Below are 13,185 nucleotides of genomic sequence, written 5' to 3'. Positions count from 1 at the left end.
ATAGCATGTACTTTGTGAATTAACTTTGTCTATAACGACAGATGTTTATATTAAAATAAAATATTGTATTAAAATTTGAAAATAGATATTTTGGGATAGATTTGTGGTCTGCAATATATAATCTAATGTGATCATAGTTATGATTGCTACTCTTTTTGTTTACTATAAGAGTATATAACTATTTTTCCATTGGGAATATGCATTTTTCTTAATGTTCCAAGGTCTATACACAAAGCTTTCTCATGAGTTGTAGGTATTCTTCATCATGCACAAAATATGTAAATTATTAAGACACCTTGGAAAAGAAGCCTGAATACTTTATTTACTTCATCAACTTTAGTGCGTATAGTTTTGTGTTATTTTGTACTAAAACACATTTATCATTTTTGCCTTTGTAAAAATAAGTAAGAGGTCAACAATTTTCTCTCTTGTAACAACCATGTTTGTATTTCTGTTTTCTGTAATGTTTAAGCATGATGCTAAACAAATTCATATTTTCATATAGTTTGGGTGGGAAGAATATTGACTTTCAGAAGTAGAGTATTTCAGAGGCTTACTGTCTTCTCTGTATTTACCTGGTATTTTATAACTTTTATGAATCAGAATGATGTCCTTCATAAATTTGTTTAATTGAAGTCATTACTTGTAACAGGACAGATACACGACTATTTGAAGTTTACAAACTACACCTTTGATAAGGGAAATGGTTTCATGACATGTATACAATTGCTATTAAAATGTAACTCTATATATTCTATAAGATTGTAAATATTTTATACAACAATACAAATAAAATATTTTTCTATTATATTTATTATGTTGAAACACAATAGTTGTTTCCTGTTAGCTAATATAAATAACATAAATAACACTGTCAAACAACAAGTTGGAAGTGTTGACAATTCTAGTCTTCAAGATTTAACTCATGCTGCAATTACACCCTTTCATGCGGTTTGGAGTTAGCCCAATATTTGTTCAGTAGATTAAAATGAATGCATATTTAAACACCATTTATAAGCTGTTATTTTGTATTTTGCTAAAGCATTTATATAATTGTCTTGTTATGTTTGGCATAAAGGAAAAATAAAAACATTGCAGCATCTAGGCAATAAAGTGTCAGAGGAGAACTTTCATCAGTGAAAGTAATGGGAAGGGCAGGGAATAGGAAACACTAAAATGGCTCTGAATGAAATTTGAAAAATGGCAATTTACTTTTGGTGATAGTGGCATGTGCATGCTTCAGTGTAAAACATCTGGTGATGAAAATGGACAACAGAGGATCAATGCTCCTAAGGGAACAAAAAGGGAATGAGTAAGAAAAGTGGGCATTAACGTCCAACACTGATATTACAGGTTTTGCAGCTGGGATCTTTCTTTGCATTTGCAGTAGACAAACTCATGAGCTGATGACCAGTGATTTCTGCTACAGTGCCCAGAGAAAGATCCACAGGATCAGTGTAAATGACTTCTAAAATGACATCCTGGGCATGGTGGTAAACCAGCACCCCATCTTCTTCTGTGCAGGTCAAAAACTTATTATCCTTGGAATTTAGCTGAGGAAGGCGCAGCTTACAAAATTCATCTCCTGGTGATCCCACAGGGGCAATAACAAGAATCACATAATGATAAGCAGTGTACATACAGTAGAAGTCCCCAAAGTATAAGTTAGTATTGGGGTTATAAAGTTTTTCTGCTGCAATCTCAAACCTGTATCTTCCATAAGGTGAATCCTGGGGTGGCTTCCCAGTATTGAATTCAGTGCTGCAGCTGAAGAAGATGCCTTCTAATTTTCCACTGATAGGAGAGCCATGGCTACCACTGTTATCCTTGACAGATGGCTGCATAGCATTCCCATGATGTTCTCTGCAAGAGAAAAGAAATCACTTCTTGGTATAATAGTAGTAAAGCTATCTTTTTTTTTTTTTTGAGAGACAGAGAGACAGCACGAGCAGGGTAGGGCCAGAGAGAGAGGGAGATACAAAATCCTTAGCAGGCTCCAGGCTCTGAGCTAGCAGTCAGCGAGAGCTCAATGTGGGGCTCGAACCCACAAACCATGAGATCATGACCTGAACTGAAGTCGGATGCTTAACCGACTGAGCCATCCAGGTGGTAAAAATATTGATCTATATAAAGATTTTACTGGCAGTTGGTCTAAAAGTCTGAATCATCTACTATCAGATCAAGGAGAATCCATCTTTTGACCTACTTTACTTTTATGTACTTTAATGCTAGGATGGTCTTCTACAAACCTTGGAGGTCTTTACATAATAAATTTCCTGGCCAGAAAAACCAAACTGGAATTAGAAATCTCACAACTGAAGTCACATCAATTATATGCCTACTGGATTTTGGAAGTGGCTTTTTGAAGGGAAAATTGGACTAACAGTATTGGTTAGTTAAATATACTGAATGTTTCTTTAAAGCATGCCATAAATTTAGTCCTGAGTATTGTCCATGTATATTGGCACAAAAGTGTTTTATTTTGCTTTTTTTTCCCCTTAGGGTACTATTTGCTGATCAGGTCCTCTCTTGTGTTTTTCTTACAACAGAGCTGGTTATTCCTCCTTTACCATTCTCCCAGTTCTACTCTCCATCCTTCTTGCCTTCCGTTGTGGGCTGGGACACTATCATTCAGTTCATCCTTGTCCCTTGGTCCCTTCCATTTCAGTTCTGCCAGTGGGGGCACCAGCATATTTAGGAGAGGAGGGAGCAAAGTTTTAAGTGTGTTGTCTTCTACTTCTTCCATGCTTCAGAACCTTGTGGTTCTGGCGTGGCTGAATTCATCTGTATATGTCCCTATTTCTACTATCAGGTGTTCTCTATCTCCCTTTTCAAGAATAGTAAAACCTTTCAACTCTTGATAGATTCCTTATTAGTTGCCTTAATCTTTGTGAATAGTGCTTTTGTCAAATTTTCTCCAGAACTCCTACTAAATGTCTCTTCTCTTTCTTGTTGGGTCCTTGACCAGCAAGACTTGGGATGAAAATTACAACCTACTATGCAGGTTTCCAGTTAGCATGCTGCTGCTGCTTCTCCTTCTCCTTTTTCTATTCTTTTTTTTTTAATGTAATTTATTGTTAAGTTGACTAACATACAGTGTATACAGTGTGCTCTTGGTTTTGGGGGTAGATTCCCATGATTCATCGCTTACATACGACACCCAGTGCTCATTCCAGCAAGTGCCCTCCTCAATGCCCATCACCCATTTTCCCCTCTCCTCCATTCCCCCTTCTCATGAACCCTCAATTTGTTCTCTGTATTTAAGAATGTCTTATGGTTTGCCTCCCTCCTTCTCTGTTTGTAACTACCTTTTCCCCTTGCCTTCCCCCATGGTCTTCTGTTAAGTTGCTCAAGTTCCACATATGAGTAAAAACATATGATATCTGTCTTTCTCTGACTGATTTATTTCACTTAGCATACAACTCTCCAATTCCATCCACGTTGCTGCAAATGGCAGGGTTTCATTCTTTCTTATTGCCAAGTAGTATTCCATTGTATATATAAACCACATCTTATTTATCCATTCATCAGTTGATGGGCATTCAGGCTCTTTCCATAATTTGGCTATTGTTGACAGTGTTGCTATAAACATTGGGGTACATGTGCCCTTATGAATCAGTATTTCTGTATCCTTTGGATAAATTCCTAATAGGGCTATTGCTGGGTTGTAGGGTAGTTCTATTTTTACTAAAAGAGACTCTGGGTCAGTGAGGTGTGCCCAAGATCTCTCCTGATTTTAGAACAGCAATGAGCCTCAAATTCTACTATTAAGGACGCTTATTAAAAATGCAGATTCAAAGGGAGACCAATAAACAGTCTGTTACATAGTAGAAGACAATAGAAAAATACATGATGTATGATATTCCAGTTGGACCCCCATATTTTTATTCTTACTGTTCTTCCTTTCCTCCTGATGTTCCAAAAATTCCTTCCACTATCATTATCTTCCTTTTCCTTCTTCTTTAAAAAAAAATTTTTTAATGTTTATTTACTTTTGAGAGAGTGAGACAGAGCGTGAGTAGAGGAGGGGCAGAGGGAGGGAGACACAGTCTAAAGCAGGCTCCAGGCTCTGTGCTGAGCTGTCAGCACAGAGTCTGACGCAGGGCTCAAACCCACAAGTGGTGAGATCATGACCTGAGCCGAAGTTGGATGCTAACTGACTGAGCCACCTAGGTGCCCATTCTCTTCTTTTTTCAAAAACTTTTAAAAAACACAATGATCCAAAATCTTTGGGATGCAGCAAACAGTTCTATAAGGGAGGTTTAGAGTTATATAGGCCTATCTCAAGAAGCAAGAAAAAAAACTCAAACAATCTTAACACCAAAAGGAAGTATAAAAAGAAGAACAAACAAAACTCAAATCCAGCAAAGGAAGAAAATAAAGATTAGAGTAGAAATAAATGATACAGAAACTAAAAAAGCACAAAAGAACATATCAAGGAAACCAGGAGGTGGTTCTTCAAAAAGATTAACAAAATTGGTAAACCCCTAGCAAGACTCACTAAAAAAGAGGACACAGATACACGAAATTACTAATGAAAGAGGATGAATAACAACCAACACCACAAAATACAAACAACTGTGAAAGATCTTATATACCAACAAACCAGAAAACTTAAAAGAAATGGATAAATTCCTAGAAACACATAACCTACAAAAGCTAAAGCAAGAAGAAATAAAAAATTTGAACAGACCTATTACCAGCAATGAAGTCAAAATGATAATCAAAAAGCTTTAAAAAAAAAAAAAGGCCCAGGACTAGACAACTTCATAAGCAAATTCTACCAAACATTTAAAGAGTTAATACACATTCTTCTCAAACTATTCCAAAAAACATAATAGGAAGAAAAATTTACAAATTCATTCTATAAGGCTAGTATCACCCTGACACCAAGACCAGATTACATACATTTAAAAAAATACACCTCCATTAGGTTTCTCCTGCTCTCCTGTTAGACCTATGAGTGCAAACATATGGTATCTGTCCTTCTCTGCCTGACTTATTTTGCTTAGCAAAGGGAGGGGAAGAGGGAAAGAGAGTTGGGGAGAGAGAGGGACACAAAACTTGACTATTGAATACTAAAAATGAACTGAGGGTTGAAGGGGAAGGGGGAGTGGGGAAAAGAGGTGGTGGTGTTGGAGGAGGGCACTTGTAGGGAAGAGCACTGGGTGTTGTATGGAAGCCAATCTGACAATAAACTATTTAAAAAAAATACACCAGTCAAGTGGTATTTATTCCCAGGATACAAGGGTTCAATATTTGTTAAAAAATCAACATGAAGTGTCACATCAATAAAATAATAGAGAAGAACCATATGATTATTTCAACAGACGCAGAAAAAGCATTTGACAAATAACAGTATCCATTCATGATAAAAACCATCAACAAAGTGGGTTTAGAGGGAGCACACTGTCACATAATAAATGAAAAACTCACATTTATATAAAAAACCCACAAAGAATATCATACCCAACTTTCCCCCCCAGGTCAGGAACAAGACAAGGATGTCCACTCTCACCACTTTTATTCAACATAGAACTGGAAGTCCTAGCTACAGCAATCAAACAACACAGAAATAAAAGGGATCTAAATTGGTAAGGAAGAAGTAAAACTCTCACTATATATACACTATATATACTATATATAGAAACCCTAAATGGGGCCACTGGGTGGCTCAGTTGGTTAAGTGTCCAACTCTTGGTTTCAGCTCAGGTCATGATCTCATGGTTCATGGGTTTGAGCCCCTCATTGGGCTCTGCACTGACAGTACACTGACAGTGCAGAGCCCACTTGGGATTTTCTCTCTCTCTCCCTCTCTCTCTGTTCTTCCTGCATATTCTCTCTCTCTCTCAAAAATAAATAAACTTAAAAAAAAAACCTAAAAACTCCACCCACAACCTATTAGAACTGATACATGAATTCAGTAAAGTCACATGATACAAAATCAATGTACAGAAATCCACTGAATTGCTATACATTAATAATGAAACAGCAGAAAGAGAAATTATGAAAATGATTCCATATACACTTTCACCAAAAGTGATAAAATATCTAGAAATAAACTTAGCCAAAGATGTGAAAGACTTGTCCCTAAAACAATAAAACAATGAAGAAAAAAGTCTGGATGAAACAAAGAAATGGAAATACATCCCATGCTTATTGGTTAGAAGAACAAATATTGTTAAAATGTCTATACTACCCTAGCAACATACATATTTAATGCAATTACTATCAAATACAGCTTTTTTCATAAAATTAGAACAAACAATTCTAAAATTTGCATAGAACTACAAAAGACCTCAAATAGACAAAGTAATCTTGAAAAAGAAAAACAAAACTGGAGGTACCACAATTCCAGATTTCAAGTTATATTAAAAAGCGGTAGTAATTAAAACATTATGGTACTAGAACAAAAACAGTTGCAGAGATCAATGGAACAGAATAGAAAACCCAGAAGTAAACCCACAATTATATGGGTTAATCTTATCATGGAGAAAAGAGGAAACAATATCCAATGGGAAAAAAACAGATGCTGGGAAACTATATGCAAAAGAATGAAACTGGACCACTTTCTTACACCATACACAGAAGTAAATTCAGATTAAAGACCTAAATGGGAGATCAGAAACCATGAAAATCCTAAAAGACAGCACAGGCGATAATTTCTCTGACACTGGCGACAGAAACATTTTTATAGATATGTCTCCTGAGGCAGGAGAAATAAAAGCAAAAATAAACTACTGGGACTACATAAAAATGAAAAGCTTCTGTACAGTAAAGGAAACAATCAACAAAATGAAAAGGAGTGGGAGAATATATTTGCAAGTGACATATAAAGGGTTAGTATCCAAATATATAAAGAACTTATACAACTCAAAACCAAAAAAACCACAAATAATCCAATTAAAAATGGGCAAAAGAAATGAACAGACAGTTCTCCAAAGGTATCCAGTTGGTCAACAGACACATGAAAACATGTTCAACATCACTCATCATCAGTAAAATGTAAATCAAAGCAATAATATCTTAATATTACCTCATACCTGTCAGAATGGCTAAAATCAACATAAGAAATAAATGTCAGTGAGGATATGGAGTAAAAGGAACCCTCCTACACTATTGGTGGGAATGCAAATTAGTACAGCCACTATGGAAAACAGTATGGAGATTCCTTAAAAAGTTAAAAATAGAACTACCCTATTATCCTGGAATTTCACTACTGGGGTATTTACCCAAATACAAAAATCCTAATTCAAAGGGATACACACACCCCTAGGTTTACTGCAGCATTATTTATAATAGCCAAGTATGGGAGCAGCTCAAGTGTCCATTGGTTGCTGAATGGATAAAAAAGATGTGGTGTATATGATGTATGCAATGGAATATTACTTAGCTAAAAAAAGGATGAAATCTTGCTATTTGCAACAACATGGATAAAACTAGCTAAATGAATCTCAATGAAGTAAGTCCATCAGAGAAAGACAAATACTACATGATTTAACACATGTGAAAGTTAAGAAGCAAAATAAATTAGCTAAATGAAAAATAGAGACAAACCAAGAAACAGACTCCTAACTATAGAGAACAACTGATGGTTACTGAAGGGGAGGTCATGGGAGGATGGGATTAAAAAGTACACTTATCATGATGAATAAAATAAAAAATAAAAAACAAAATAAAAATGAAATAAAACAAAATAAAATATAACCCTCTTTTAGTCATTCTTTTAAGGGTAGATATGCTGGTGACAAATTCCCCTTAATTTTTCTTCATCTGAGAATGTCTTGATTCTTCTTTATTCTTTAAGGATATTTTCACTAAATATAGGGTTCTGGGTTGACAGTTCTCTTTCAGAACCTAGAAATATTGTGTCACTTCTTTCTGGTCTACATGGTTTTTGACAATGTTATTTAAATTGTTTTCCCCCTATAGATGAGGTATCTTTTTTGTCTCTGACCACTTAGAGGATTTGTTTTGTATTCAATTTTCAATAATTTATAAAGTGTCTTAGAGTGGACTTATTTGGGTTTATCCTGTTTGGGAGATACTTACCTTTTTTAATATTTAGGTTTCTGTCCTTTGCCAAATTTGGCAACATATCAGCTATTTTTTTCTCTGAATACTTTCTTAGCTCCACCCTCTTCCTCCTTTCTTTTTGACTCTAATTACATCAGTATTAAGATATTAGATCCACTAATATCTACTAATATATATCTATAGTATAGATATTAATCCTACATGTCTTTGAAGCTGTGCTCTTTTTTATTTTCAATCAATTTTCTCTTATTCAGCTTGAGTAACTTCTATTGTTCTATCTTCAAGTTTATGGATTCTCCTTTGTCCTCTTCATTTTGTTATTGAGTCTATCCACTAAGATTTTTACTTACAGTTTTTTTTTCCAGTTCTACAATATACACTTAGTTCTTTATATCTTCTAGTTCTTTGCTGCTTCCATTTTTGTTTCAAGTACACTTGTCATTGCTTATTGAAAAATTTTTATGGTGGCTGTTTGAAAATCTTTGTCAGATAACGCTAAGATCTCTGTTATCATGGGATTGATGTCTGTTAATCAGTTTTTCTCATTCATGTTAAGATTTTCTCGATTCTTGGTATGAGTGGATTTCAATTTTATCTTGGACTTTTAGAGTATAGGTTATAACACAGAGTCTTATTTACATCTAGGTATTTTGGCAGGCTTCTTTTGCCTATGTATCAGCAGGAGAAGTGGATGAGTGTCACTTCATTGCTGTTAGAGGAGGAAAGTCCAGGATTACCAGTCAGCTTCAATGACTGGGCAGAGTAAGAGCATAGGCTTTCACCAGACTTCTGTTAATACAGTCTACCTGGGAGAAGGAGCTTTCTCAGTACTGCTCCCTATGTGGCCTTCACTGATAGGCAGAAGTAAACCTTATCCCTGGGCTGCAGTGAAAAGTTCTGATTTCTGGGAGGCCTTCTGTGACACCATCGTAGTGGGGAGGGTGATAGGTACCACATTACCACTTGTGGGGGGTATAAGTCTTGGTTCCCCATTCAGCTTTCTCTGACACCACTCCAGTAGGAAATGGAAGAAGCGGGGAGAGTGCTTCCTTACAGGTGGGAGAAGGTAGGAAGTATCCCTATTTGATCTTGGCTGGTGAGGATGGAAAAACAGTTTTCTCCCATGGTGTTTGACTGAAGTAGGGCAATTATTCTCTAAAAGCTTTCTTTTTCAAGACTATTTCTTTCCTGGTCATTTGGGTAAATAAAGCAGGCTTTCTGAGAGTTTTTGTTTTTGTTTTTTGGTTTGTGCCCATTAGCATTTTTGGGTTTCTGGCTTCTTCAGCACTCAGTCCAGAATATAAGAGCTAAAAAGAAAACTAGGAAACTCATCACTGTTTTGTCCATTGAGTCCCATGGTCCCTAAGTGGTTTATCTTCTCTCCACTTTTCAGTCTTCTTCCACCTTTCAGATTTTTATGTTTCTTTTATATATAAAATCCAGAGTTTTTAGTCATACTTAGCATCTTGTCCTTGCTCAAAATCCTTACCCTTGTTACAGTTACATTCTAATTAATAAAAACTAAATATCAAGATGATATGTGTCCAACATGAATCTATAAATTAAATTTATGAAAAAATAACAGCAGAAAATATATAGACAAGAATTTGGACTAGGAGATATCTATTAGTGACAGACATCAACTTTGGGGATATACAATCTAGCACCTAAAAGCACCAAGAATCCCTATATCTGTCTACAAATGAGGCTACCTAGTGAATTTGAAGGAGTAAGAGAGAAAGTGGTATTTTGATCTGGGGTAGGGAAAACAAGATTTACTTAGGAATTTATTTCTAGAGAAAGATCAAAATGAGCTCAATTCATATGGATTGAGTCAGAATTTACCTGCTTTTTCATAATTTATAATGACTTAGAAAGTATTTCGTTAGGTAAGTAAATGGTTCCTTTCTATTCAAGCACTGTGATTAACAAGATGATATTTTAAATAGGTTGTGATAAAGGATCACTGGTCCTGATTAGAGTTCATAACCTAAAAAGAAAATAAAGGTCTACAATTTTTTTAATAAAGCACTTTAATAAAGCAATATTGAAGAGTTGTACCCAATGCCTTGTGAAGTATATTTATTTATATATACTGCATCAGGATACAATTTACATTTAGTAAATGCATTTTAGTCATGGAAACGCCAACCAAGGTAAAATTCCCTGTTAGTAAATAAATCTTTTGTACTAGTAGACTGGAATTAATTATACAATATACATAATGACTTTTCCATGTTTTCCTTATGGCTTGTTTTCCTTCTTGGAAGAATTTCTGCAAACAGGTGATGCAAATTTTAGTATCTAAGGACCTAAAAACAGGCTAGTTTCTACCCAAAGGGCAGAGAAAATCAAGGAAATACTGACCTCCAGTGGCCACCTAAAATAGACACTGGCAATATTCTAAGAATTTAAACTATACTAAAGATGTATTTATTATATTGATGTATTTCTTATTAGAGAAAATAGCAATAATAGATCATTTTTGTTTTCAGTTTTTATGCCTAAAGAAAACATTTCTTGTTAAATATATATGGTCATTCACAATTGGACAGATATGATAATTTGTGTTATATCTGTACTCTAAATTAGGTAAATGGCATCCACCATGAATTATAGAGAGGCAAGGGTAAATAATTTACCAGCTAAAAGAATTATGAACTAAACTCTGTGTTTATATGATATTCAAGTATTAGGCAGGAATGGTTTTCAGCATCAAAATATATTAAAACAACATGATATTGCAAAATATTTCATTTGATGAAATCAAATGCCTAAATTCACTTCTCTCTTTCTGATTCCCTCTAGATTTTTTTACAGCTTGGAGCAGATTTAAATTTAAGACCATGATTTTGATTTAAGAAAACTAGAGATGTATGAAACAAATAACAACAAAACTTCCTACTATTTTTTTTCATATATAATCCCTAACAAAGTTTAAAGTAAGACCAATGCTTTTTTAAAAAATGACACATTATAGAGACTACTATGTAAAAGTTTAGAACCTACATAGCATTTATCATTTTAAAAGTCTTAGTCTTATTGTAAAACATACATCTCTCTACTTAGTGTCTTCAAATCTTCTTCTACAAATATGAAAGGATTGTTAAGTATTAAAATTTCCTGTAGCATGGATTTCTTTTGGATTCCCAGAAACTGCTTTCTGGGATAAATATAGGCTATCTTAGAAATACTCATTGAACACTAGAATTCAAAAGTAAAAAAGCAGACTGTTCTCATGAAAAATTAATTCATGATTATGGCTGAGAGATCTCTACTTAAAGCCTGAAAATTCCACCAGATGCACCATATTTCATGAATGTTACCTTTTACCTTTCATTTCCAAATTCTTATTAAAGCGATCTACAAGAAGAGAATATTTAGGTGAGTTTATATATTTTGTATTTAGAGGGGTTTGTACATGAATAGTCAACAGTCTAAGCCCTTGAGCTTTATTTTCTTCCACTTAAATTGACAGGAACAGTATTATGAATGATTACAGAAATGAATGTAAGCACAGTGAAAAAAAAATCCCACAATCAGACTTTTTCTACTCAATTATTCTGGGAAATAAAAGAGTATAATTAACCATTTTGAAAAGAAACTAAAATTAGTATTTCACAGAACTAGACTCAAGGGAAACCTGAGCCTAGAACTTGGAATGGCATTTAGCCAAGCAAATCACTATATATTTTTTTTATTCTTACCGAATATAGTCAAAATATTCTTTGTGTTGGTTACGATAAAAAACAGAAAATTTAAGCATCCGTCCTGCAATCACTTCAGCCTTCTCCAGCAGCTGTGTTAGATGAACTTTTGAATAGTCTGAAAATAACAACAAAAAATTCTCTTACTAAAAATATATTACCAAAGGTGTCAACTACATGTTTAATAAATTGGAAGTTATTAAAATCACCATTAGAAAATTTATCTTACTTAATAGTAAATTACACTAAGAAAAATCATTTATTGATTTTCTGTGAGCCATTTTTCTTGCTACAAAAATGTATTTGTTTTGTTTTGTTTTCAGGATACCCATGTATTTGTTTTACTCTTTGAAATTAAAAATCCTGAAACAAAAGTATTAAGTAAGGAATGTAGACTCTGCATAACCCAAATGATGTCAATTTGCACCATACTAGATACTACCTTCTCTTGAGCAACTGAAAAATTAAATATAAAAAGTTTCTAGTCTGCAATCTGTAGCAAATAGAATTTAAAGGAGTAGCAATAATAATATTCACTTAATTTACTCTAAATCTATGAGGTTAGCAAGATAGATTAAATATGATCATTTTATTGATTGCAGAAATTGAGGCTTATCACAGTTTGATTTGCCAAATGTTCATATGCCTAGTAATTTAGACTAGCTCTCTGGCTTTTAGTTGGTGGTTTTCAGGTACAAAGGACTCTTGAAAATCTACTTTCTCTCCAGGCAATTTGATCTTTTCACCAACTTTTTGTTTTGAAAGTTGGGGACTGTTATCAAACTCCTCTACCAAAATGTAAGCAATAATTTTGTTTATAAAGATTATAAGACTTTGCAAATAAAAGCAACCTAGTTGAACTGCTCATGACAGCAGTTTGTTTATTGACTGCTTTACTGGCTCACAAACATATATTTAGGTAAGAACACATGATGTAGAAGGCATGATGCAAATTAAATAATCAGGTTACAAGATCAAAAGGAATATTCTTCCTCGCAAGGAATTCAGTCCAAATTTACATACAAATATATTGACAACTGTGACTTACGGGCTAAGCACAAGGTTTTATCTCTGATACAGCCCAGACTAGAAGTAGATTAGTCGGTGGCATTCTATTTTATTTTAATTCAATATTTTGCACTGTACATAGCACACAGTATGTGCTCAATAAAAGCTTAGTGGATTAGCTATCCAGATTAAAAGACAATTTATACAAAAAGCTTCCTCAAAATTTATAGAGTCAGGGTTATCAATAAAGCTTAGATAAAAGTCTGCATTATTTTGATAAAACTAAAACAGTGATCTTTAAACAGATTAAGTTCCCTTTAGATTTTACTCAAATAAATTAAAATGCAAAATAGCTATCTGAAGTGGCAATTGTAATATAGCAACTTATCTATGATACTTTCAATTGTAATATAGCAGCTTATCTATGATACAT

The 13,185-nt window shown here is 34.1% G+C and overlaps 1 protein-coding gene across 2 annotated transcripts in view; it reads right to left on the bottom strand.

The window, feature by feature from the left end:
• Positions 1-299: 299 nt before the first annotated feature.
• PHYHIPL (phytanoyl-CoA 2-hydroxylase interacting protein like) overlaps positions 300-13,185 on the bottom strand; it is a 95,298-nt gene continuing 82,412 nt past the window's right edge. For both annotated transcript variants that reach the window (XM_029931721.1, XM_029931722.1), the window contains exons 4-5: positions 11,745-11,862; positions 300-1,863 (exon numbers count right to left, since the gene is read on the bottom strand). In XM_029931721.1, the coding sequence (XP_029787581.1) occupies positions 1,329-1,863; positions 11,745-11,862 (653 nt within the window). In that variant the 3' untranslated portion in view covers positions 300-1,328. The remainder of the gene's footprint in view (positions 1,864-11,744; positions 11,863-13,185) is intronic.

Source organism: Suricata suricatta, chromosome 2 (assembly GCF_006229205.1).
Source record: "Suricata suricatta isolate VVHF042 chromosome 2, meerkat_22Aug2017_6uvM2_HiC, whole genome shotgun sequence".
Lineage (NCBI taxonomy): Eukaryota > Metazoa > Chordata > Mammalia > Carnivora > Herpestidae > Suricata > Suricata suricatta.
This window is presented reverse-complemented; position numbering and strand designations above follow the sequence as displayed.